At 40.0% G+C, this 27,978-nt stretch overlaps 1 protein-coding gene across 10 annotated transcripts; it reads right to left on the reverse strand.

The window, feature by feature from the left end:
• Nucleotides 1-252: 252 nt before the first annotated feature.
• mcf2lb (mcf.2 cell line derived transforming sequence-like b) lies at nucleotides 253-27,863 on the reverse strand. 10 transcript variants are annotated; one of them, XM_056260683.1, is made up of 30 exons: nucleotides 27,609-27,863; nucleotides 16,753-16,836; nucleotides 14,131-14,245; nucleotides 13,963-14,053; nucleotides 13,643-13,756; nucleotides 13,426-13,542; nucleotides 12,620-12,769; nucleotides 12,388-12,512; nucleotides 11,646-11,760; nucleotides 11,417-11,536; nucleotides 11,088-11,279; nucleotides 10,625-10,816; nucleotides 10,276-10,420; nucleotides 9,983-10,047; nucleotides 8,727-8,806; nucleotides 8,539-8,605; nucleotides 8,182-8,297; nucleotides 7,913-7,982; nucleotides 7,698-7,790; nucleotides 4,556-4,648; nucleotides 4,139-4,264; nucleotides 3,805-4,026; nucleotides 3,154-3,246; nucleotides 2,984-3,062; nucleotides 2,825-2,882; nucleotides 2,627-2,748; nucleotides 2,445-2,510; nucleotides 2,089-2,184; nucleotides 1,345-1,466; nucleotides 253-1,273 (listed from the first exon to the last, which is right to left on the reverse strand). In XM_056260683.1, the coding sequence occupies exons 1-30, from the start codon at nucleotides 27,688-27,690 to the stop codon at nucleotides 1,196-1,198; spliced, it is 3,288 nt and encodes a 1,095-aa protein (XP_056116658.1). In that variant the 5' UTR covers nucleotides 27,691-27,863; the 3' UTR covers nucleotides 253-1,195. The 10 variants fall into 10 exon arrangements, with proteins under 10 accessions (XP_056116658.1, XP_056116660.1, XP_056116661.1 ...); XM_056260685.1 differs by lacking the exon at nucleotides 27,609-27,863 and adding an exon at nucleotides 17,882-18,017 and having other exon boundaries at nucleotides 2,627-2,727; XM_056260686.1 differs by lacking the exon at nucleotides 27,609-27,863 and adding an exon at nucleotides 17,882-18,017 and having other exon boundaries at nucleotides 2,110-2,178.
• Nucleotides 27,864-27,978: the final 115 nt, after the last annotated feature.

The raw sequence follows: 27,978 nt of genomic DNA on the forward strand, positions 1-27,978 counted from the left end.
AGTAGTCCAGTAGGCTACCTGCGTGACTCGTCATATACATAAACAGAGAGAAGTAGCTCCGTCTACAATGTTCTTCCGCAAAACGCATGCAGTTCTGTTTATTAACCGCTAGAGTGCCAAAAGTTACAAATATTAGAAGTTACAATATAAATATATATTATAATATTTCATATATTAATGATTGTAACAAATTATTATAGAATGTTTGCCAAATTTACAATCCTGATACATTTCAATCAAAATAGGCAAAAGTCATTAGTCAACTATGATTTTATTTTTATATGTATATATAAAACAATATTGATTTTTAAACATTTTACATACAAATGGCACAGGGTGATCACAGTCACTTTGAGAAACAACATCTGCATATATGATATGCTTGTTTTACATGTACAGTAGGTCCTAGTTCTCTGGATGCAATGATATAACAGCTGTCACATGCATTCACATTGGAGATTACAGGACTTGACAACAGACATGCCATATCCCATTATAGACACAATTACTGTGGCACAAATTACTACTAAGTTTTAAGGGATATGAAACATGTATCACAACATACTATAACAGTGCGTAAAGAGCCAACTCAGGTGTCTCTGCGAAATGCATTATTTTGGTGCATTCAAAGACTACACTCTTAAAAATAAAGCTTCTTCAATGGGTCTTTGCAAAGAACTCTGAGTTATGAGAACAAGAGTCAATTTTCACTGTATACATTTCTTTGGAATGTTACATTAAAGTTCTTGATGTTACATTATAGGTTTTTACATTATGGTCTAGAGATGGTTTCTTATAATTAAATAATAAAAAGGTCCATGTGGAGGCTGATAACCTATTTTTGGGACTAACCTTTTGGTTTTTGGCTGGTTAGTATCACCCCTGCTGGTAGATGTATGGTTCTAAAAAGCATTTTTCTCCATTGACAACTATTTAAAATTAGCTGTGTATTCTCATAAAAAGCACTTGTCGTCACATTGACATTTAAATGAATGTGAATGCTAATGGACAGCTTTCTCCAGATATTCTAAACCACGTGGTTCACCCATGAACCTTTATTTTTAAGAGTATGCAAAACATCAAAGTTAATGTTTTATATGTCTCATTTTCCTCTTTTCCAGAATTATGCATGACACATAGTGTATATGCTGTACATTGATGGCATAACGGACACATTCACATTCACACTCAACTCTCATTCCTCAGGGTCCTTAGTCTCTTCAGAAAGCTGAATCTCTTCCTCTATCCTCATAGACTGCAGCTCATCTTCACACTGAAATAAAGATGAGGAAATGCATAAAACATGACACCCTTTTGCTTTAAGTCTAACAGTAAAAAACAGACATGGTCATGCACCAGTTTATCTTCCTTCTCCTCCTCTGGGTCAGAGGTCATCTGCTCCTCTGCACTAAAGTATCCATCATGCTCCACAGAGGCATCCAGCGAAAGAGATCCTTTAGACCAACCTGAGACAAACAGAAGAAAATGAAAGAAGTGGGAGAAAAAATAGATAAAAGTTAAAAGGATGGGGAACAGAGTTTGTATTGCAAGTGAGCACATAAATGAGGGCCATGTAGAGATGACAGAGAAAGTACCATTGAAGCCTCATCGTGACGTGATAGACAGGGGACAGACCAGTGCACATTTCCAAAACCTCACAAAGAGCATGCGTGAGTGTGTGTCAGTGGTTTGTTCCGGGTTCAATACATGTTAATGTCTATCAACAGCATAAATGAAAGGACAATCTGTCCACAAATAACACATTTTTAATACAGAAGAATTCACAAAAGCGTTTTGACAAAACTATGTGCTGCACATTTCTGCTTTGAAATCCTCTGTAATGTCTTGCTCCATTAACTTCCGTGGTAAATCTATTACCATAAACACGTTTTTGTTTGTTTTTACAAACTGAGGGACAAATTTTTTGTGTAACAGATGCTGTCGATAGAGCTTAACCCGAAACAATCGTGTATAGACAAAGACGTGGTCAGAACCCCTCAGAAAGCATCAGATGAGACACACATATAACCTACAAGCACATGCTACCCTAGTAAAACCTCAGTGGAGTATGCATGAGTGTGCACATACGTGTGTACTCAGTATGTGTACCTCTCCTACGATTCTGAAACAGGCTTGATGTACTGAACCACCTGACTCCGCCCAAGTTAGGGTGTGGCCCTGTTTCTGGGAGGAAAATAACCAATCAGATGGCATCTCTGCATCTTCTTAATATGGCACATTGCCTGAACTGAAGTACACCCGACAGAGTTTTGAGTGAGCTATTCCTGAGGATCAGCTCATTTTCTGCCTTTAATCTTTAGAGAGCTTGGTGGCAATGAATTAGCTGGTTTTAGCATCAGCCATTTTCTATTTTTATTTTTAAAATCTCTTGAAGAGAAGAGATCAAGAACATGTGAACTTCATGTTTGGCTAAAATAGGTCACCTAGAGGTGTAGGGTCACTTCGGATATCCTGTCGTTTTGGTTTTGTCTCAAAGCTGAATGACGACCCTGTAAACCACCAAAAGAAACAGAAAGAAGTTAAAGAGGAAGTTCAAACAAAAATGAAAAGTCTCTAATGACATGATGTATGTACGCATGTAGTAGAGTTAAATTTTTTCACTCACCTTTCACTCTCTGTGTTGTTCCAGGCTCTAGAATGTTCTCAAGTTCTTTGCCTCTTTCCTCTTCTGTCTTCTGTTTCTCCACTCCTCCACTCCTGAGGTTACTGCGTTCATTTTTCACCAGTCTTAAGATGTGATTAATTTCATGTTTTAAAATTAGCTCCAATATAAATGTGTAAATGTGATCGTGTGTAATCGTACCTGTTAGTTGAGCTGGTATCTGAGGTGAACTGATCAGGTGCCCTCTGTTGACTTGCCTCTACATAACAAGAGCATGCATTTAATGCATCTTTGTGTTAAATCGGTCATCTGAATGCATCACATATTTCTTTCCAAACAAACATAAAACCAGACCAATACCTTTGCAGGCCTCCAACTGTCCTGTTAGAAGTTTCCGGATTTCTGTCACCCAGATAGTCTTAACCTCCTCAGACACGGCCTACAGGATAACATATACCAGACATAACACGTCTGATAACATAATCTTTTTAATAGGAATATGAACTAAGACACAACACTCTTGAGCTCACCTGTACTGTGTAGACCTCATCCCTTGAACTGGACCAGATCTCAAACTTCTTGCTGTCCCCTTTAGCATGCTCTGTTATTCCAATAGCAGCCATCTAATGAAGACAGAACAGAGACCATCAGGTAAATAGGCTATTGAAGTATAAAAAAAAAAAAAAAAAAAAAAAAGAAAAAAAAAAGTGTGACAAAACTAATTTAAACATGCAAATTAGGCATACTCTTATGCACAAATTAAATTATATAAAAAGCACTAGAATCCAAAAATAAAAAAATGTTTTCTGCCAGGCATTTAACCAAAAAGTTTAAATATTTGAGTTTGTGCTTATTATGTGTTATAAAAAATGCTTCTTGCATTTTTAAAAATAAAAATAATTAAAAATAAATAAATAAATTCAATTTAATATGGCCAATAAATTTCTAATGATCAATAAAATATATCTGAAATGTTGCATTTGCTATTTTAGAAAAAAGTCAGATCTTTTAAAGCCTTTTAAAGATGCAACTCTGGAAGTATAAAAAAATGTCCTCAGCCTGGGAGAAATGCTATGGTTAATTGAACATAACAGAAGAGATGTGACTTACCAATATGAGCTCATCATCATTTTATAACATCTTTAGCTAAGCATTATTCCACTCTATGTTATTATACTCACACTAAGCTCCTGTTTGAAGCTATATGAGGGGGCTTTCTCATATCCCTCTCCGCTCTCCTCTCGTCTCTTGCAGAAGAGCAGGGCTTTCTCGTGCAGGAACAGGTGTCTCTGCATGGGCTTAAACCTAGCCAACTCTATCACCTTCACATGACCTCTCTTATGCTCCGCCCAGACACTGAACGACCCCTGCATCAGCAGGCGACCCAGGTCTCCAAGGTTACCCTGCATGGAATCAATAAATATTGCTTGCAGATGTGGAATAAATAGGAGTGACAGAAAACATTAATGAATATTGATGGAGAGGACGAGAGTAAAGCGTGTGCATGCCTTTTACCTCATATCCTGTGATGGCAATGAGATGCATTGAGTCATTTACAGCCTTCAGGATCCCTAGTATGGAGGACAGAGCTGCCTGCAGCTCCACTGAGCCCTCGCAGCCTTTACTGTACTTAATCATCTCCTAAAACACATTTCAAAGAAAAATTCTGGTTTCTATTACATGACCCCTGAAATGGAATTATTGACAGTTCTTTTCTTCTGGACTCTTTTCAGACTGTGATGGCACATTTCCAGAGTTATTAACATTGCAAATCTAGTGAAGTTTTTCATGTTTTTAGTTTAAAAAAATGCTATGCACATTTTTAATGCTATACTTTGTGTTGTTTTACAAAAAAAATAAAAAAATTAACACTGCTGCGTAGGTGTTTTAACAAACCCTTCAGTTATTACATCTCCACACACACACACGTACCTTCAGCAGGAGCTGGTATTTGGTGATTCTCTGCACAGGCTTTAGTAAGTATGAGTCCAGCCCCAGCTTGTGCTCTAGTTTCTTCTGACACTCCTGATGCACAAACACAATGTGGTAAACGGCTTTCTTTCACAGAGAGGGCCTGATGTCATCAACATATTGTGTTAAGTGTGGATGTGTGTCTGAGAGTGTGTGTTTGGAAAAGAATTCTAGAGTACTGCATACTGCACAGTATGCACTGCATGTTACCTACTAATAAAAAAATAATAAAAAATGGAAAACAGTCTTCAGTATTCACAGATAAATGTTTTAAACTTTTAAACTGTGTAAATTTTGTGTTTTAATCCATTTTTGTAAAATTCCATTCTCTTTTGGTAAGGCAATCAAATAACGAAGAAGAAGATGTTAAAAATAATTATTACTCCCGGATTATTTGCCACCCTGAATATGGAAGGTCAAGTGTAGCACATTGGTTTGTGGTATATAGTATTTCACACACAGTGAACTTTTAGGCAAATGTAGTAGAAATGTAGTTCATCCAAAAATATTACATGCAAACAGAACATTGTATATGTATATATACACTACATAATGCAAATATAGTATGTAGTAGTAGTAGTATGCTGTTTTAAATAAGTATGTGTACTGTTACGTCCTGAGGACGTATTATGTAAAAAGTGTTTTTTTTATGTATTTTACTTTATTAAAGGTCCAGTGTGTGATTTTTGACGACATCTAGCGGTTCGGTTGCGAGTTTACACTAAGGGCTCAGCCCACCGCTCACCCCTCCCTTTCGAAGAAGCTACGGTGGCTAAAACGGGACAAACATCGTCGACTGAGACAGCAGAGAATAGCCAGCGTAAACCAAGTTTCTGTACCACAGTCCATTATAAACCACATCATGGATAAAGTTTCAGGTGAGGATCAAGGGTCTTAATGTTACATAATATAATAATAGTAATCAGCTGATTGTCTCACGAACGTAACCAGCACATTCTCCCCACATAGCAAACCCATAATACAGCGAGGGAGAAGAACCACATGAAAATATGCAACTATATATTTTTCTAACAGGGTAGTAAAAGTTTAGCTGGCTAATATGAGCTGTTACTGTGGCTGAGCTCGTTAAAGCGTAAAGCCTTGTTTAAACTCGACGCGTCCGCATGAGCCCAAAGGTGCGTGCGGCAAAAATGACGTGATTGTAACAGCGCGCGCGCCTCTGCATCCCTAGACACACTTACTACACACACAATAGGCTTTTTTTCTCTGATTTTGGAAACTCGATCGACTTAAAATGCTTCCAAGATCGACGGGTTGGTGATTCCTGTAACTGTTTTACGGTCAATGACAAGAGTAGCCTACTAATCAGCTGTCTCACGAACTTAACCAGCACATTTATCCCCACATAGCAAAGCCATAACACAGCGAGGGAGAAGAATTAAGTTACATGAAACAATCCAACTACATATTTACACCACTGACAAGGGAAAAGTCACTACTCACGGTGTTTATGACTAGCTAGCTTCTTCTAGCTTCCTGCGGCTTCTCTTTCAAGGTAGTGACGAAACGCGCTCTGTAGCGCTGTTTGTTCGCGTTCGGCTACTGTAGAAATATGACGTCACAATATGGCGACCTTCATAGAAGGGGATTCCCCATAGACAGTATAAGAAATGGACAGAGCGATCTCATTGGAACTCAGTTGAGACAGTTGAAGCCCATTTTTAGCGATTTTTGAGCACTTCCGTTCCTGACGCGCAGTCTCAAACCGACTCAAACTAAGCTTGATGACGTGAGCAACCTGTCTGACAGACGTTAATCTTCTAGTAGCTGTGCATGAAAATTGCCACCGTTAATCTTGCAGAGACGGGGAACTTGAGCAAAGAGTTCTTTGGCGTGAGTGAGCAGGAGTAAGTATTCCGTTGCTTTTATGGACTCATCTATTGGCTTCTCCCTTGACGGGACGTCCCCCCGATCGCCTGCGAGCTTCTCCTCCTGTCTGTACGGTAATTTCTGTACAGCGCGACAGAGAGTCGAGTGGTTATGACGCAATCGTTAGCCTATTTTTACTAAATCTGTTTCTACGGGGCCATAATGTAACATAGAAGGTAATGGAGCACTTTATACATTGTCGTGTTTCTTTAGAAATAAATAATGGACAAATGGAGTCTTTAAATGCCTCAGATGTAAAGTTATTCGCTGTCAAAGTGACGCCAAAATGAATGGGAGTCAATGGAAATGCTAACGCAAGTGAAGTTCTGCTACAACATGGCGGCACCCGGCCGGCTTCAACTTCCGGTCGATGGATTACCCCCTTGGGATTCCCGCGCCTATGTAGATATAAATGCCTCATTCTAAGGTAATAAAAACATTACGGTTTGTTAAGTAAGTTCTTTATACACCACTGAACACATAGTTATGGATGTCATATTGCATTTCTGTTAATAAATACTCAAAAATGTTACACACTGCACCTTTAAATACTGTTGTTATTGTTATATGGTCTGTCAGTCTCTCCCTCACTCTGATTGCCTTGCAGTTAATTAGCCACACCTGAGGCTCGTAAGGAGAGTTACAGAGCTACTATAAGAGAGCAGAGTGAACACTGCTTGGGGAGGTTCACTTCTCCCCTGCGCCAGACTTGTGTGTTGCTGTAACAGAGTGTGAAACTGGTGCGTTGTCCTGGTGTAGTGCAGTTGATCTTGTTTTTGGTGTGCTTGCGTGTTAAAGCAATCTCTCTTTTTTCTCTCTTCTTTATAACTTTGTTCGGTAATTAAAAGGTATTGTATCTGTATTATATATCAACTTCTTTGTTATGGAAAACAGAAAGAATGTTTAAATAAAACATTAACCCCTGTTTTTGGTTAGTCAGGGAGGGGAGGGAAGCACATGTTGTTTATTTTATTTTATTTGACCTGGTTAGGTCATTTAGTTCTCCTGATAGTAAGTTTCCTCTTTTGTTTGTTGTTTTGCTCTGACCTTCTCCTGAAGATTGAAAACTTCCATTTTCTTTGTTTAAATACAATAAATCATTGGGTCACGTTTCTGGGGCAGAGGACTGAAGGGAACCCTCCACGTTTACGTTTTTTATTTAATTGAAGTTTGTTACCCTCTCCCAACCCTAGAAGATCGTAACAGTACATACCTGGAAGAAGGCACAGTCTGAGCACTGCCTCCAGAGGCTCTCAGAACGAGGCTTGTTGTGACAGTATTTCTCATAAATCTGCAGCTCCCTCATCTAAACAACCACAATGACCAAAGATCTGAGCATCACTGAGAAAAATAAACTCCTAAAAGTTCCCTTTTACTACATACTTCAAAAAATGCTTTGTTTTCTTGCTAGTTATAAGAAAAACTCACCCAGTCTAAAAAGCAGCTGCCCACAAGCTCAGGACAGTCAGTGTAAGTCTCCAGCTCTTTGAGGAATATTCTGAAAGGAAATTTAAAATTAATTGTGAAACATTTATTTGAGCTGTGATTCATTCATTTAATCAGTGATATCCGCGAACAAATAATTCGCTAAAATGAATCAGATTTTACATCCTCCTAACTAATGATGCTACTAACTATTCTCCAAATAATCCTTTACATTTTAATGCTGTTTATCCACTCCACTAGATGGTGCTCACCTTTTGTGGAAATGATAAATCTCCTGCATGTTCCCAAATAACACATCCTTCTTGTTCTGCAGGGCCGCAGGGATGAGAGGAGCCATGGAGGGGTTGTCCATCTCAGCAGCATATCCCTACAGCACACACACATGACACATTTAATGGGGGCATATCACAGAAAACAGGATTTTCATGGCACTATAATAAAGCGTTTGGTGTAGACCTGCTTCAACTTTCACAACAATAATCTACCTCCCAGGTCCAAGAGGACTTCATGGGGCAAAAACGGCTAAAACAGGATAAGGCCACTTTAACAAGTAGTTCCTTGATGTGAAGATTAATTTTATTTATGAAAGAACTGACAGATTCACTCACCTGCAAAACACACAAAAGCTCTTCCACATATGCTCTCTCTGTTTCCAGTAACTCATTCATTACATGCCTGTGAACAAACACAGAACACACAGACAATGAGGAACAGTTCATTACTACACTGTAGAGGGGTGTTGATGGTCTAGTAAGGCACATGTGTTTCTCCCTTTCCCCTTTGACCCTGGACTGACCTGCGCAGCACAGCCAGGGTTTCCTCCTCCTCAGATACAGAAGCATTGCGGCTGCTCCTGTCAACCTGATCAAAGCTTACCTACATAGAGAGGATCATTATTGAGTAATAGTCAAGGCCCTTAACTTACATAGAGTTCCCTACATGAGAGAGAGGTTTATAGCATTTGCAAAGAGAGTGATTTACAGTTTTTCTCAGATCTCTGAACAATTCGTTTATTGTTCACATTAGATTTGAATTTCTTATTGATTTAAGCAAATTGCATTAATTTTGCTAATTACTTTAATTGCAAATTGCTTGTGTTTTGTGTGCAAAGAGTAAGTACAATTGTCTACAATTTGCACAATAATTAAATGCACATGGCTTGTTTATCAAAACTGATGAGTTGATTCTCAGTGAAATTGTTAAACTCTTCACAACTTCTAAACATTATTTCATCATGTGAGCCATCAGATGCAAAATTATGTATTTAGTTATCGAAATCTATCAGACATGTACAGTATGTATATTCAATAAATATCTGACATGGAATGTTTGTATTGTCTGTTAAATTGGCAAATAGCCTGACATATTGTAATCACAATCTTACTAAACAACCAATCAAGTTTGGAAGCATATATATGGAGTTTGCCAAGCACAATCACTACTATTTTTGAACATAGAAGAACGTCACAAGTCACAATCCTAAACAGCAGCAGCTACAGCAGTACTGGATAAATACATTTGTATTCACACAGTAGTACATTTATTTTTGTATTTATACATGTGTATATAAATGTGTTACACATGAACTGAAAATTCACAGTTGCTTGCCATGGAAGAGCAATAGGAAGCTATAAACTGAACTGAAAATCTTGTATAGTAGGCTGTAGAAATTCAACAAATTATCAACAAATTGTCAACAAAAAAAGTAGAAAAAAACAAACAAAATGTGTATATAACAAATATTTCCATGATGAAAACGCATCTAAACATTTTGACTCACATGATGACAAAAACATTTTTTATTTTGGTGGCATTGGCCAATTTACTGACACAATAACTACATTTTGAAGCATGTATTAAACGTTTTGGGTGAGTTACTATGTTCTGCAGGTATGTTCTGATGTTCCAGCAAACAGTTGTGAAAATTGAACTTACAGTTTAGAGAATGTTAAGACTGTTTCGAAAAATGTGCCAAAGCGATTGAGAAAAACTGTAAAATGATTGAAAAGGGAGGAAAATACAATGTGGGCATTGTAGATGAATTATACATACTTGTTTATAGGACACACTGCTGTCTGAGTCCTCGCTAATACAGATGTTCTCGTGATCCCTGTGAGCTGAAAGAGAGAAATACACCAATTGCCTCCATTTTACACTTAAAAAAAAGTTACAGACAGACAGACAGACAGACAGACAGACAGACAGACAGACAGACAGACAGACAGACAGACAGACAGACAGACAGATAGATAGATAGATAGATAGATAGATAGATAGATAGATAGATAGATAGATAGATAGATAGATAGATAGATAGATAGATAGATAGATAGATAGATAGATACCAGGAGATGAGAGTGACTCTGGTCGAGGGGCCACAGGCTGGACAGGGCGTGTTTGTTTGGCTGCTAGTTTTTTCAGGCTAACCCTCCTCCTCTCAAACATCTCCAGGAGAGAGGCTTTCTTCTCAAATGCACGCTTCACCTGCTCCTGTTTCATTACACATTATGTAATATGATATAACACAAGTCTTTATTTTATTTTATTTTTTTAACTTATTTATATTTTTATTACTAAATAAAAACTAACAATGTTTTTTTCCATTTTATTTTGTGCTGTTGACTACAAATTAAACTGAATCGATTTGAATTATAAGTGAGTTGCATGTATAGTTATGAATTCATATTGCCTCACCCTGAGCTCATTGTTCAGTATGCTCTCATATTCCAGCCAAACTGTGCTGATCTCCCACTGCTGTTTCTCATTGGCTGTCTCCAGGTAAATCTCCAGCTCTGACAGTGCTGACTCCGCCCCCTCCTGTGATTGGCACTTGTCAAGAGGCTGTGATGCTAGCATGTAAATCCCATCATCACACCATTTACACACCTGAAAGAGAAAAAGTACAGAAGAGAACGTGGTGGAAACAGATTTGCATATACAGTATGAAAGTGTGGTTACATGTCTGTGCGTAGAGAATTTGCATGTAGCTGAGTGAAGGTAAAGACTTTATGCACCATCACTCCAGGTCTCCCTTGCTAAACTAGTTCTGTCTTAAAAGCTTTATGGCTGGTGTAAGGTAATGGTTAAACCGGGCTGGTAACTGAAATATTTATATAATATATTTATATAATATATATATATTAAAATTAAAAATCACCATGTCCAGTCTTTTGTGTAGCTCTATAGCCTGTGTCAGCATGGTCTTCTTGTCTTTTAGCTCTTGGATGAGATTCTCTCTCGCTTTCTGTAGCTCACTGCATTTCACTGCAACACTGTCATCAACATTCTGAGAGCTGTCAATCAATCCTTGGCCCTCAGCAACCAGAGATCTTACTCTGTCCAGCACTTCCTGCAGAAAAAGGTTAGAGAGGAGGTATTCATCACAAGGGTTATTGAAAGCTTTCATATCAATTAGACTGACACATCCATGCATATATGTCTGATGCATGATAACACAATAAGATTATTCAGATGGCGGAGACTCACACAGACTTTCCTTTCGTGATTGGTCAGTTCTTGAAGGAGGTGTTCTGTTTGGGCGGGGCTTAGTCCAATATCTGAGAAGGCATTCATCGTTTCTGTTGCCTTCTCCAGCTCTGTTTGCAACTACAAGACCATAGCAAATAAAACAGAGTGCAAATATTATTAGTAAATGCTAATGTTATTCAGTAATAAGAATAAGCTGTAAAATATGAGTGTCTTTTAAAAGCAAGACCTGTTGAAAGCTGTGCTCAAACTGGCAGTTTTTCAAACATAGCTCCAGTTTATTTTGATGCTGAATCCAGAACTCATCAAATGCAGTAAAGCTCTCATTCAACTGGGATAATAGCCTGCAAGTTGGCAGGGAACAAGAGAGAGAGAGAGAGAGAGAGAGAGAGAGGGATATATGAATGAAATCTGAATGAGTTAGTAATTGACAGTGCATACATTAAACAAAACAAATATCACATGTATATTAGATGAAATAGTGTATAAACCACTATTGTAAATGCTAACTAAAACTATTAAAAATTGTTGTCGGTATTTGAAATAAAACTGAAATTAAATTAAATATAAATATTTAATGGAAAATGTTGTTTTGGCAACTAACTGAAATAGCCTAAATAAGTTTAAGTTGAAATACTAATATAACTCAAACTAAAATAATAATTTATTAAATCTATATATATATTTTTTTTAAAAACTAATAAAAATTCCTGAAAATAATTAAGAAAACAAAAGTCAGTTCAAAATAAATTATTTTTGTTTAATGTTGAACAGCATAAATGACATTACAGTGTTATTTTAGAATTCTCATATAGTATAAGTAAATTAAAATAAATGAATTTAGTATTTTACATATATATATACATACATACATACATATGTTTATTTATTTATTTTTCAGATTAAGATGCAGAAAAACAACAGAGGAAAAGTTCTAGAGGATTTCTACTAAGAAAGAGTCTGAGATTAACCTGTGCACGGTAGCAAGATTCTCAAGCTGATCAGGGTTTAGACTGCTGTCCGGATCTCTGCGGACCGGCTCCCTGATGTTCTCCAAGAGTTTACGTCCTTGGCTGAGAGCTTCTGCCATCTCTTCCTAAAGAGAAAACAATGAAGCAAAGAATAATTTTGTAAAAACCAAATGAATGTGTGAGGTGGCACTTACTGAAAACTACTGAACATATTTAATGCTTTTTTTTATACTTTCAAACTGTCTTTTCTGCTGGTGTGTGCATTGAGCAGATTGCCGGCTGTTAGGTGGTTGTTAGGCAGCTCTGTTTCTGCCAGCTCTCTGCCGAACATTTGCAGTCTCTGAGCCATCCTCTTCAGTAATGCAGCGAAGCTTTCAAGATCCTACCGGCAAAAAGAATTCATAATTTCACATATGACGTATATCACTGGTGTAGCTTGTTTCATTGAGTTTATGCATAGGTTTTTAATGTGCACTCAATGATTTTTCTCCAATTACAAACATTACACATAAAACGTAATTAAAATGACAAAATGTTTCAATCATATTCAATTAAATGCCAGAAAGTTTTATCAATAGCCCAATGAAAGATGTTTTAAGATCCAGTCATTTCAAAAGGAATCCACCTTTTCCCAACACAGATTTCGCAACAGCTTTAAATTGTCCATGTGAATTCACCACGTTGACCAACTTTCTGTTTCTGCTTGGTTTGAAAGAGACTTGTGTGTGAGTTGTGTTTCTTTGCTATACACTATTTTTGCTGTAATAACATTAAAGTTAGCGCACCTTTACACAGGTCGTCGTAAGCAGGTCGTCTCATTAAGGCCGCAATGTTGCAATCACATGAAAAGCCGTGTATTATTAATATTATGAATGAAAAAATGTATTGGGCAATGTCACTCATGAAATAAATTAATCATGGCTGACTGCAAATTATGCATTTCTACAAGTGAATTGATAAACAATTTGAATTCACGTGATGCTGCATCCACACTGTCAGTATAAAAAAAATACAACTTCAAGACGTGTTTGTTCTTACGGTGCGATGAGAAATCCAGGTCTTGTGGCAGTAGTATTGAGAGCCACCCAGGTCTTGTGTCAGTTGATTCCGCTCAATATAAGAGTGCAGATCAGCCACTGAGCTTAGCATGATGACCTTCAATACACACAGGCTTCATTATTTACAACGACATGACACACACAAACAGATGTGGCCTGTATAAAACATAACAACAACACACATTCAGGTTTCATACCGGTACTTTAAAGTCATCTCTGTGGAGTTTGAAGAACACATCAGATAACGTTCGCTGCAGGATAGCACTGGGTCTCAGCACCAGAACAAGCCGAAGATTAGCGGGAAACCAGCCCTACACACAAACACACAAGAAAGCACTCAAATTCATATTATACATAAATAAATATATTAAAGAGATATTTTTAAATATATTATAATAAATAAATAAAACAAAATATCCAGATGTGTGTGAAGTATCTGCAAAAATATTATTGAAGACAATATTTATGTGCATTTATATAGGAGAGATTCAGAAGCCACAAGTACTGTTAGACTTACTGAGATTCGCAGTAATGTTGCCCTTAAACACGCCCATCGATCTCGACGCCTATCAATCACTACGATAAAGCCCACACCTGCTGCACTCAGACTGATGAAGACACATGCACATGTGTTACTGCGGTCAGTATGTATGATATTCAAATGTGTGTTAATGTGTGAATTTACCTGGGAATACTTGTCAGGTAGGTAAGAACATTACGAAACTCTTGGTCTCCAATTTCACTAAACGAAGGGAATTCTGGGAAGATAATGATAGGGCTTCCATCCTGTCCTCTCCCCCCTAAAATAGAAAGATGGACAGAAATATGAAGAATCAAAGAGAAAAATCCTGCTCCTATAATCTTTTACACAGGCAAACAGCAGGGGGCAATAAAAATCAGAAACCGTGCTGTCCTGTTGTCTGTGTTGGCATGCATCAAAGATCTTAAATTAGCACACAGGCAAACCAGTAAAAAACCTGCTCACACCACCTGTATGCTATGTTACAGTTTTCATATTGTGTGCTGCTGCTATTGAGCAACAGCCAAACTGTGACATAATACCAGATCGGCTTGTTAGTGTTCTTAGCATCTGTTTGGCAGTTAGCGTCAAGCATTTTGGTTTTAAAACCACATTTTATCCCTGCTGCACCATTGACAAGACTGTGCCACAATACCAATAACAATTGTACAAGCAAAGCAAGAATAGAAAAGTGTACCATCCCTGAACCTTAACTATACACACCAAACCACTTGCCTGTGCAAAACCATAATGATGCTAGCTTGTTATAGGAGGTAACCAGGCTGTTGCTATGTAGTTACTAAGGTGTTCTGAGTGGTATTTTGCATGTAGCTACACTTCCGTTCAAATGTTTAGGGTCGGAAAGATTTTTTTTTTATGTTTCTGAATGCTCACCAAGGATTTGGTTGATTATATTATATTTTATTATTCAGTGTCACATGATCCTTCAGAAATTATTAGAATATGCTGATTTGCTGCTCAAGAAACATTTCTTATTATTATCAATGCTACTTGATATTTTTCTGGAAACCATGATACATTTTTTTTATTTATTTTTATTAATAGTTTTGTTTTTTATGCAACAATGTAAAAGACTTTACTGTCACATTTGACCAATTTAATGCATTCTTTCTTACTGAATAAAAGAATGAATTTCTTAAAAATAAAATAAAATCTTAAGGATTTTTGAACTTTTGAACAGTAGTATATATTGTTAATAAATTGTCATATTGTTAGTCATAATCTATTTGTTACTATATTGTCAAAAGAGACCGAGTCTCATTAAAATCATGGTATCCTAGTTTCCGTTCCCACACAAGTGGGATTGTTTTGCCCATTTTACAGTGATTGAAAGATTGAAAAATGATTGAAAAGTAATTGGTCTGATATAGTGAGTCATCCTCTACTCACAAAGTATCATTAATAAATATAAATCATTAAAAAAAATATGAAGAGATAAAGACACATAAGTGTTGTCAGTATTCCATCAGGATAGAAACTATGATTTCCCCAATGTATAAAGCGAGATTCAAAAATGTCACTTTATTCTTTCTATCTATTGTGTTCCTTTAAATCAGGATGAAAATACAAGGTGAACCATCGGTGGTAAGACAGAGAGAAGACAGTGGTGATGGAATGGAAAATAGAGAGAGAGAGAGAGAGAGAGAGAGAAAGAGGAGAGAGAGAGAGAGAGAGAGAGAGAGAGAGAGAGAGAGAGAGGAGGAAGGAGAGGAGAGGATGAGAGAGAGGAGAGAGAGAAGAGAGGAGAGAGAGAGGAGAGAGAGAGAGAGAGAGAGAGAGAGGAGGAAGGAGGAGCTGGTTGAGAGCTGGTGAGGTTCCCAATGTGACAAAAATATAAATTTGGGCTAAGTCATGCCTTCTTCTCGCCTGTCTCCATGACTAACAGGACAGAGATTGTGCAAGCATCGTTTACTCAGTTCAGTTTAACGGTAACAACCTGGTCAGCAAAAGCAACACATATTCAGATTAAATCCTTAAAGCTGCAGTGTAATGTACATGCCTGCATTTCACAGAAGTGTTTCTAACACACCAAAATATATTTTTCCTCTACATCGTTTTTTTACATGCTTTATAGAGAAACACATTCAGTTTAAAGAAATTATCCAACCACCCATTACAGAGAGAAGCAGGTAAATTATAGGAAGTGAATTTTGACTAACAAATCTACGCATACGCACATGTGCCCTAACGTAATGTTACGCATTCAAATACATAGTTTTGTGTGCTCTAGAGTCTAATTCAAGAACTCTTTAATACTACAATATATTTTATGTAAAAAAATGGATTACCCTCATTGAGATAAAGGAAAGTGTTTCTATTGCAATATACTAGAAATGTGTTGTATGAGTAAAATTCCTCTCCTAAAATAAAAACGTGGATGGCATAACTTTAGTCTTGGAGTCATTTGATAAGAGAAATGTTTGAGTCTTTTTATTGAAATCTCAGACTCCAGATTTTAGTATGTTAGCAACCGTTGAGACCCTTGTTGAGGATCTGATTTGAAACTCTTAAGGAGACACGTATGAATATGATTCCTGTTTTTTTTTTTTTTTTTTTTTTTTTTTTTTTATATCCAAGAATTAAAACCCCATAAGCAAAAATATCCCATCTGCTTTCTATGAGACACAATTGAGATCTCATTTGAGAGATCCACAAAGAGATCTCATTTTGTTTTTCTATTTCCCTGTGGATCCTTACAGTTGGTCCCTGGATAATGTTTTCAGTTTCATGGATAAAGAAAGAAATGCAAATATAAAGAATATTTACCTGACAGGAATGAAAACTGTCTCTTGAGCTCAGTTATGATGTCAGCAGCGAAGAGAGGACTGGACTCCTTCTGCATGATCTCATCTGTAACAAACACACAGAGACCACACTAACATCACTTCTGACAGCATCGTTCATTATAACAGGAGCGTTCCAGTTCTCCCTGTAACCAGGGCAAGACAATCCTGCAGTATTACCCTTTAAATCAAATTTAAAACTCTTCTGAAAATCTTTTGGCAGTGCCTTACTTGCACAATAGCAGATAACAAAATGAAAAAAAGCACTGATCTTATTGTTGTTTTTGATGATTAAGATGAAATAAACCACAGGTGAAGAAGGTTAACCACAGGTAAGTAGAGCCTACAGAGTCTTTACACACACACTAATATATTACTGGCTGTCTTGAATCTATTGTGTCTGGTTTATATTACCATCTGAGGGATGTGAATCTTGCCCAAAGCAATTCCCATGCTCTGGTCAATGGGTACATCAGAGACATGTTTAGAAAGAAAAGAGTAGGTGATTTTCCTATCTATCTCAAACCAAAACCACCTCTGGATATATAGTGCCTCAAAGTGCGTACAACTAATTATCTGCATGTCCACACCTCTATTGTATAGTCACGGCCTGTTTTTTTTTAACTGCAGGATTAAGAAATGCATTTTTTTTTTTAAACCTACACGGCAATCAAATATTATAAGCGGTACTTAAAAGGAAATGACAGAAGAGGGACTGAAAAGAGGGGAGAATATATCCATTGCCATTGTTTTGTTCTTCTAAAATAAGAGTGGGTTGTCCCATTGGAGTCAGATTTACCCCCCTTAGGATATTCACACACACTTGACAGAAAATCATCTTTCACATTTCAAATTAGCTTTTAATGGTAGTGCTCGCCTGTTCTCTCTCTCCTACTCTCAGTTCTAATCAACTATATTTAGTGAGCTTTATTTGTATGACAAAAACTGCAAAACTGCATTGCCAAAATTTGTCAGAAATAAGTTTAATAAAGTAAAATAACAATAGTGTAAATGGAGTAAATAACAAATTAACAAATCAAATAATTGTATGAAATATTTTTAAAATAATTTTACATTTTAAAATAAGATAAAATAAAATGATAAGGCCTTACTTTGTAGCCAGTGGCAACATCTGGAAAAATGGTAATATTTCTCAACCTCAGCTAGAGGAATGCACACAGTTTTCCCTCTGTTCTGTAGATCCATCCCTCTGTTTCTCTATGTCTCACTAAAATCCTCGGCCGTCCTTGTAACCATAAGCAGTTATCTCAGAATGAGCTACCTGAGACAGGTGCACCAGTTAAGTGCACCAGTTAATGACTTCCCCTCTCTCTCTCTCTCTCTCTCTCTCTCTCTCTCTCTCTCTCTCTCTCTCTCTCTCTCTCTCTCTCTCTCTCTCTCTCTCTCTCTCTCTCTCTCTCTCTCCTCTCTCATACTCTCTCTCTCCTCTCTCTTCTCTCTCTCTCTCTCTCTCTCTCTCTCTCTCTCTCTCCATTTCCAGACTTCCTGGAATTAACTGGTCTCCTGACACACATACACAAGTTCCCTTCACCTGCAACATTTTTTTTTAACTGATAACAGTAATAGATCACTGACTGTTAAGCACTGTACTTCCTTTGTTTACACTCTATGTCAGTCTATGTCGGCACAATCACCCCAAAAAGAGTCTCCTGCCCCACCCCAGGAGCCCCTTCCCCCATCAGATTGGTGGATGAATGAGACCCTGTGTGTGTCTGTGTTTGGTTGGTTTCTCCACACTATAAGAGGAATCTCAGAGTGCCATCTGATCTTGCTGAGGAGGGAAAGATAAAAGCTGAATTCAAACCAAGTTATTCAGTACAAACCAACAGATAACATTTAAAAGTAGAAAACAGTCTTTTTAGTTTGGTAAATCAATCTAGCACTGGTAAACCTCTCTCTCTTTCAGACACATACAAATGTAAATATACACTTTCCTTAAAAGTCTCTTAGGGCAAAAATATTGCTCCAGTCCAGACTGAGTCAAACTAAAGTTTGAAAACACATATAATGTTTCACAATAAATGGCTCTAAGTATATAAAAAAAAAAAATTAACTATTGGAGCTTAACTATCACTGTAACGTTTTAGAACACAATATTAGCATTATCATTGCACATACTGTATAGTGGTGTAACGCATGGGTGAACACAAAAACAAAGGGAGAGCTGGATCCATTCGCAAAAGAGTTTAATAACAAAATAAACATAAAACCACAACAGAGACCAGAGAACCAGGGAACAGATAAGTGCACCAAACGTACATCCTTGCAGCACAAGACTCGACAAGGAACTAGGGATGCACCGATACCATTTTTTTCAGAATCGATCCGATTCGATACCAAAAATTCTGAGAATTGACCGATACCAGCGCAGTTTTTTTTAAATCAAGTAGAATTTCTATAACTCTGTGTGTTGACCTGATAATCACTCTTTTGTGTGTTAAACACAATCTACTTAATACAGACAACTTCATTATAAAGAAAAACAACAAATCAAAAAAATATATGATCATAATCTATGACAAAAATGCTATTATAAACTAGATTAGTGGATAATTCAGCAGTAAAATTTAGTCTAGAAAAATCACGAGTGCACAATAATTGTATAAAATCTGAACATTTAGTGAAAAAAACATTTAGTGGGGAACAAATAAGAGACAATAAGTGTAACACTAAATCTGGTAAACCGTTACACATCGCTCTTTGAAAAACAAGAAAACAATGAAAAACAAGATAACAAAAATCAAAAAGATAAATTATTTTATATAGCCTAGGCTATAGCTACTATAAAATTGAGACGTGTTTTAAATGTATAGCACAGCTGTTTAATGAGGCAGCAACAAATGATAGATAGGACAGAAGAAGAAAGGCTATTAATAATCTTTCATTGCGTCACTGTATTATGATATGAGAGACTCCAATGCAGTGCGGCACAAAGCGCTTAATGCGCATCCCGAGCGCAGAATGATGCGCTTAAAGGAGTAGTTCACTTTTTAAAAAACTTTTGCTGATAATTTACTCACCCCCATGTCATCCAAGATGTCCATGTCTTTCTTTCTTCAGTCGAAAAGAAATTAATGTTTTTGATGAAAACATTCCAGGATTTTTCTCCATATAATGGACTTCAATGGTAGCCAAATGGTTCAAGGTCTAAATGACCGTTTCAGTTCAGCTTCAAAGGGCTTTAAACGATACCAGACGATGAATAAGGGTCTTATCTAGCGAAACGATCGGTCATTTCAAAAATAAATAAAAAAGTTAAAGTTTTATAGGCACAAATGCTCGCCTTGCGAACTCTCCTGTTCGAACTCGTTCATCAAAATGAACGAATCTTTTTTCGAGTCATTGACTCGTTCATCAAAATGAGTCATTGACTCGAAAAAAGATCCGTTCATTTTGATGAACGAGTTCGAACAGGAGAGTTCGCAAGGCGAGCATTTGTGCCTATAAAACTTTAACTTTTTTATTTATTTTTGAAATGACCGATCGTTTCGCTAGATAAGACCCTTATTCATCGTCTGGTATCGTTTAAAGCCCTTTGAAGCTGCACTGAAACGGTCATTTAGACCTTGAACCGTTTGGTGCCCAGCAAAGTGCATTATATGGAGAAAAATCCTGGAATGTTTTCATCAAAAACATTAATTTCTTTTCGACTGAAGAAAGAAAGACATGGACATCTTGGATGACATGGGGGTGAGTAAATTATCAGCAAAAGTTTTTTTAAAAGTGAACTAATCCTTTAAAGCAACACGGAGTCACAGCGCGCAGCGCGTCGAGTCCGCATTAAAAAGTTCAAAGCACAAAGGAAAGGCATATTGATGCATAGTGTATTTATACAGTATCTATCTATGCAATAGTTTATTGAGCCTTTTCTTTTAACAGTTTTAAATTTCAGTTTCTGTGCGCGTGAAGAACAATTATAGTGCTCTGACTCTACTCTAGTGTTGTGATCTAACAGACACCCGGTAGAAAGTAACATGATTAAGTTACAGCAATAAAGTCCAGCAAGATAAAGTTGTTTTATGCGAAACCATAAACCTTTATTTACAGATCAAGTATAATAATAGTAACATTTAAACATATTGGAGAGAGTTTCATCGTGTTGACTTGTCGTAACCGAACACGACGCGCTGTTTGAATGCTGAAGAATGATGACAGCCGCAGCGGAGGAAAAAGTTTACGTGATCTTGAATTTAATGACTTAAATATTAATTTCTATCTCATATTATACTATATAATGGCTTCAGAACACTTATAATAATAATAATAATGCATTTTATTTAATGGCGCCTTTCATAACACCCAAGGTCACCTCACAAGCAATATGCACTAAAACACACTACAGACTTATAATATAGTGCACGGAAAATTTATGGTGCTTTATAATGTTTTTGTGCCTTTTGTGGGGCTTAACAATAACACAGAATAGTAAACGCACAATATAGGATTTGGATCGGCCTTGTCTGACCGATACCTGATCCGGCAAAAATGCCAGTATCAGAGTATCGGATCGGTGCATCCCTGCAAGGAACACACAAAAAACGTGGGGTTTAAATACCAGAGGGGTAATAAGCAAAGCAGCAGAGCAGGCGGAACTACACGGAGCAGGCCAAACTACACGGAGCAGGTGGAACTACAGACCACTACAGCGGAGCAGGCGGAACTACAGACCACTACAGCAGAGCAGGCGGAACTACAGACCACTACAGCGGAGCAGACGTACATACAGACCACCACAGCGGAGCAGGCAGAACTACAGACAACCACAGCGGAGCAGGCGGACCTACAGACAACCACAGCGGAGCAGGCAGAACTACAGACAACCACAGCGGAGCAGGCGGACCTACAGACCACTATAGCGGAGCAGGCGGAACTACAGACCACTACAGCGGAGCAGGCGGACCTACAGACAACCACAGCGGAGCAGGCGGACCTACAGACCACTATAGCGGAGCAGGCGGAACTACAGACCACTACAGCGGAGCAGGCGGAACTACAGACAACCACAGCGGAGCAGGCAGAACTACAGACAACCACAGCGGAGCAGGCGGACCTACAGACCACTATAGCGGAGCAGGCGGAACTACAGACCACTACAGCGGAGCAGGCGGACCTACAGACAACCACAGCGGAGCAGGCGGACCTACAGACCACTATAGCGGAGCAGGCGGAACTACAGACCACTACAGCGGAGCAGGCGGACCTACAGACCACCACAGCGGAGCAGGCAGAACTACAGACAACCACAGCAGAGCAGGCGGACCTACAGACCACCACAGCGGAGCAGGCGGACCTACAGACCACCACAGCGGAGCAGGCAGAACTACAGACAACCACAGCGGAGCAGGCGGAACTACAGACCACCACAGCGGAGCAGGCAGAACTACAGACCACCACAGCGGAGCAGGCGGACCTACAGACCACTACAGTGGAGCAGACGGACATACAGACCACCACAGCGGAGCAGGCGGAACTACAGACCACCACAGCGGAGCAGGCAAAACTACAGACCACTACAGCGGAGCAGGCGGACCTACAGACCACTACAGCGGAGCAGGCAGAACTACAGACAACCACAGCGGAGCAGGCGGAACTACAGACCACCACAGCGGAGCAGGCAGAACTACAGACCACCACAGAGGAGCAGGCGGACCTACAGACCACTACAGTGGAGCAGACGGACATACAGACCACCACAGCGGAGCAGGCGGAACTACAGACCACCACAGCGGAGCAGGCAAAACTACAGACCACCACAGCGGAGCAGGCAGAACTACAGACCACTACAGCGGAGCAGGCAGAACTACAGACAACCACAGCGGAGCAGGCGGAACTACAGACCACTACAGTGGAGCAGACGGACATACAGACAACCACAGTGGAGCAGGCGGAACTACAGACAACCACAGCGGAGCAGGCGGACCTACAGACCACCACAGCGGAGCAGGCAGAAATACAGACAACCACAGCGGAGCAGGCGGACCTACAGACCACCACAGCGGAGCAGGCAGAACTACAGACAACCACAGCGGAGCAGGCGGACCTACAGACCACTACAGTGGAGCAGGCGGAACTACAGACCACTACAGCGGAGCAGGCGGACCTACAGACCACCACAGCGGAGCAGGCAGAACTACAGACAACCACAGCGGAGCAGGCGGACCTACAGACCACCACAGCGGAGCAGGCGGACCTACAGACCACCACAGCGGAGCAGGCAGACCTACAGACCACCACAGCGGAGCAGGCGGAACTACAGACAACCACAGCGGAGCAGGCGGAACTACAGACCACCACAGCGGAGCAGGCAGAACTACAGACCACCACAGCGGAGCAGGCGGACCTACAGACCACTACAGTGGAGCAGACGGACATACAGACCACCACAGCGGAGCAGGCGGAACTACAGACCACCACAGCGGAGCAGGCAAAACTACAGACCACCACAGCGGAGCAGGCAGAACTACAGACAACCACAGCGGAGCAGGCAGAACTACAGACAACCACAGCAGAGCAGGCGGAACTACAGACCACCACAGCGGAGCAGGCAGAACTACAGCCCACCACAGAGGAGCAGGCGGACCTACAGACCACCACAGTGGAGCAGACGGACATACAGACCACCACAGCGGAGCAGGCGGAACTACAGACCACCACAGCGGAGCAGGCAAAACTACAGACCACCACAGCGGAGCAGGCAGAACTACAGACCACTACAGCGGAGCAGGCAGAACTACAGACAACCACAGCGGAGCAGGCGGACCTACAGACCACCACAGCGGAGCAGGCAGAACTACAGACCACTACAGCGGAGCAGGCAGAACTACAGACCACTACAGCGGAGCAGGCAGAACTACAGACAACCACAGCGGAGCAGGCGGAACTACAGACCACCACAGCGGAGCAGGCGGACCTACAGACCACTACAGTGGAGCAGACAGACATACAGACCACCACAGCGGAGCAGGCGGAACTACAGACAACCACAGCGGAGCAGGCAAAACTACAGACCACTACAGCGGAGCAGGCGGACCTACAGACCACTACAGCGGAGCAGGCGGAACTACAGACAACCACAGCGGAGCAGGCGGAACTACAGACCACCACAGCGGAGCAGGCGGACCTACAGACCACTACAGTGGAGCAGACGGACATACAGACCACCACAGCGGAGCAGGCGGAACTACAGACAACCACAGCGGAGCAGGCGGACCTACAGACCACCACAGCGGAGCAGGCAGAACTACAGACAACCACAGCAGAGCAGGCGGACCTACAGACCACCACAGCGGAGCAGGCAGAACTACAGACAACCACAGCGGAGCAGGCAGAACTACAGACCACTACAGCGGAGCAGGCGGACCTACAGACCACCACAGCGGAGCAGGCGGAACTACAGACCACCACAGCGGAGCAGGCGGAACTACAGACCACCACAGCGGAGCAGGCGGAACTACAGACCACTACAGCGGAGCAGGCGGAACTACAGACCACCACAGCGGAGCAGGCGGAACTACAGACCACCACAGCGGAGCAGGCGGAACTACAGACCACCACAGCGGAGCAGGCGGAACTACAGACCACCACAGCGGAGCAGGCGGAACTACAGACCACCACAGCGGAGCAGGCGGAACTACAGACCACTACAGCGGAGCAGGCGGAACTACAGACCACCACAGCGGAGCAGGCGGAACTACAGACCACCACAGCGGAGCAGGCGGAACTACAGACCACTACAGTGGAGCAGGCGGAACTACAGACCACCACAGCGGAGCAGGCGGACCTACAGACCACCACAGCGGAGCAGGCGGAACTACAGACCACCACAGCGGAGCAGGCGGAACTACAGACCACTACAGTGGAGCAGGCGGAACTACAGACCACCACAGCGGAGCAGGCGGACCGTCAGGGCAGATAGGAAGTTCAGGGGCAAACTCCATGGTAGTGTCAGGACAGACAGGAAGCTGGGATATCATATCTGGGCAGACAGAGAGTTCATTGATGACCTTCGTGGTCGTATCTGGGCAGAGAGAGTTCACCACAGAGGTCGTATCAGGGCAGACAGGAAGTTCAGGAGAAGCTGTAGAGGTCACCGACGCCTCGGGAGAACCAGGAGAGGTGTGTGTGGCCCAAACACACAAGATAGCCACCGCCATCACAGGAAACACACTCAATGGTAGAAAGACCTCGGGAGACCCCCAGACTCAGGATCACTGGACTTAAAAAGATCTGGGACCACTGGGCTAAAGGGTGCTAAGATGACCGGTCTAGGGACCACTGAACTTGGGTGCACTGGAACCACTTGGATCCCAGCCCGAGACTCTGGCATGGTGGTCTTGACAGCTGGAGACTCTGGACTTGGGACCAACGGATTCGGAAGCACAGAAAGCTCTGGACTTGAGATCACTAGACTTGAAAGCACAGGACTCCGTGGTGGGTCAAGCTCCAAAGCAGCCCACAGTGAAGTGGGAACCACTTAACAAAAGTGTATAGTCTAGAAATTCACTCAGTGACCCCCGAGGACCATCACGAATGAGTATGTGTTGGTTGTGGTTATTGTGTCTGTGGCAGTAAAAGTCAATAAAGGCAAAGTCTGTAAGTCTGGGAAAAAGTCTGGGAAGTCTGTAAGGTAGGTGTAGGTGATATCCCAAAAATTGTTGGTGTGGTCCTTGAGGGAATGGTTGCCTTGTCAAATCATACTGGAGAACATGATCATAAGGTTTTACACAAACTCATGTTTATTATGCTGATAATATCATTTGTAATAAATAAAACTACATTAATTCAGAATATTTGACTTTTTTTAACCCCACTGTACATACTGTTCAAAAGTTTAGGTTCAGTTAGATTTTCTTTTTAAAGAAAGGAATACATTTATGATAAATATTATTAAAAGTATATTAAAATAGAAAACAGATATTGTTGATCACATAAATACAGCATTGGTAAGCATAAGATACTTCTTTCAAAATATTTTTAAATATTTAATATTATGAACGTTATTGTTCTGTACAATCATCTAAAGACCTTTTGAACATATAAAAGTGATGAATTTTTGCCAGTGTTAGCATGCTTTCACTCACTCTGTCCTTGTGCCAGCGGGACCAGAGGAAGCTCTCCACAATCACTGCCTTGTTTGGGATCCCTTTTCCTGGATTTCCTCAGCATAACTTTCCCCTTTATTGCTGTCTGATACCTGACCTCACAGTGTTCTTTTAGCTATGCTTTACGATACTACAGTACATGGTACTAAACTCAAACAGTTGACTACAATTGTTAAAGCCTCAGCTAAACTCATATTCAGAACATATAGTTAAACGACATACATGCTTACCTAAAGCCTGTGTAGAGTACTAACTACTGCAGCAAGCCGTGCTGTGGAAAACTGTTTTTATGGTATCTGTTTTTGTACTCAGCAGTAACTCTGCCAAACACACACACACACACACACACACACACACACACACACACACACACACACACACACACACACACACACACACACACACACACACACACACACACACACACACACACACACACACACACACACACACACACACACACACACACACACACACACACACACACACACACACACACACACACACACACACACTTTGGTCAAGTCACCCCCAGCAAGAATCTCACAGAACAGTTTTTGGTATTCTCTTCCAGTATTGGGCTTCTGAATATGTTCTGAATCACTACTCTATCATATTTGATACATTCATTTCTACGGCCTCTAAATGATCAACATGATCAAAACTTTGCTGAAAAACCTGTTGTACACAATCTTCTACATGCCTTCTGCCCTCAGATTAATAGTTTATACTTTTTTAGCAAGTAAAAGGCCTTTTAGTATCATCTTAAAATTGAAATCTTACATTTTTATAATGTAAACATAATAATTACTTTTGTAATGTTATTAATATTTCAAGATGAACATTTACTGGACTGAAGTAACTTATATTTACTTGATTATTTATATATTTTTTATATTTAATCAAAAAACTTATTTTTGTTAAAAAGTATGTATCAAAGATATAACAGGCTTTTGAAGAATGTTTATTTATACATCTCTCAGTCATCGTGTTGCATTTCATTATATGTTTTGCCCCCTACAATCAAAACTACAGCATTTAAATATCATCTTACAACGACATATTATTGATAGATATATACAAAAATCTCATTGATTTACATTACAAGCAATCAGAATTTCATCTTACTTGTAGGTCATTTAAATAACAACGAATGCACCAGGTGGACATTTTTGCTCAGTTTTGGGCTTTTGAAAAAAGAAAAGATAAAAAAGGTGTTTTTTTTCTCCTCGACTGTGAGCTCCATATTCTCACTGCGTGGGCCATAAAAGCCTGATGTATATCAAATACAAAACAAAACAAAACATATATGCAAACTTTTTTAAGGTTTTCATTTATATTTAGTCTAAAGGTTCAATAAACTGTTCCATTAAAAACAATTTTTTTTTTAAATAAACTATTATTTCACATGTCAGGGTAAATATTTTAATTAAACAATATCACACAAGCAAGAGTGCTGTTATTCCAAATATCAACTCAGCTATGATTTGGCCAATACTTTGACCATGAAGTGACCAACATTTGTGGCCACATATAAAATTATAATGTAGACAGTAGCCTACTGCTGTAATATTCCAAAGGCGAGCAATTCTTACCACTTAAAAACATTACCAAAGCTATCAATAAGCGACTCAGTGTGTAGAGGCATTTCACCAAGTAGCTCTTTAATAAAAACAAGCTGAGTGACAAACATACTCATTTAGGCTACAGTTCTTACCAATGCTGTGAGAGACATTGCTCAATCTGCGCTGTAGCTCTTGCACGACTGCCTTCTCTGTCTGCATCCAGATCATCGCCATCCTTCACTCCAGATGGAAGGAGGACGGATAGTCGAGTGGACGTTATGAGAAGAATATCACCCTCTGTCCTTCAGTGATGGGCAATTCAGCATCAGCATCACAGAGAGAGACGGGGGAAGGGGCTCTATGATGACACATACACAGTCAGACAGTCTATGAATATAACCAGTGGAAACCTCACACGCATGTGCACACACAGAATGGCAAGACATGCTGCTTTTTGGGCTTTGGCGCCATCACTTGTACTGTTTCTGCTATTACAGCACACCACAATGCCCCTGGAGACTG

This window comes from Rhinichthys klamathensis, unplaced genomic scaffold (genome assembly GCF_029890125.1).
Source record: "Rhinichthys klamathensis goyatoka isolate OS25496 unplaced genomic scaffold, OSU_Roscu_1.1 h1tg000177l_1, whole genome shotgun sequence".
Lineage (NCBI taxonomy): Eukaryota > Metazoa > Chordata > Actinopteri > Cypriniformes > Leuciscidae > Rhinichthys > Rhinichthys klamathensis.

Coding starts and splice junctions, on each gene's coding strand:
- mcf2lb (XM_056260680.1), bottom strand. CDS start 17,975: ATGGATCTACAGAACAGAGGGAAAACTGTGTGCATTCCTCTAGCTGAG. Junction 13,543..13,642: donor GAGATGACTTTAAAGTACCG/GTATGAAACCTG, acceptor TGTGTATTGAAG/GTCATCATGCTAAGCTCAGT. Junction 1,467..2,088: donor TACACATACTGAGTACACAC/GTATGTGCACAC, acceptor TGTTTGTCTCAG/GTTGGTCTAAAGGATCTCTT.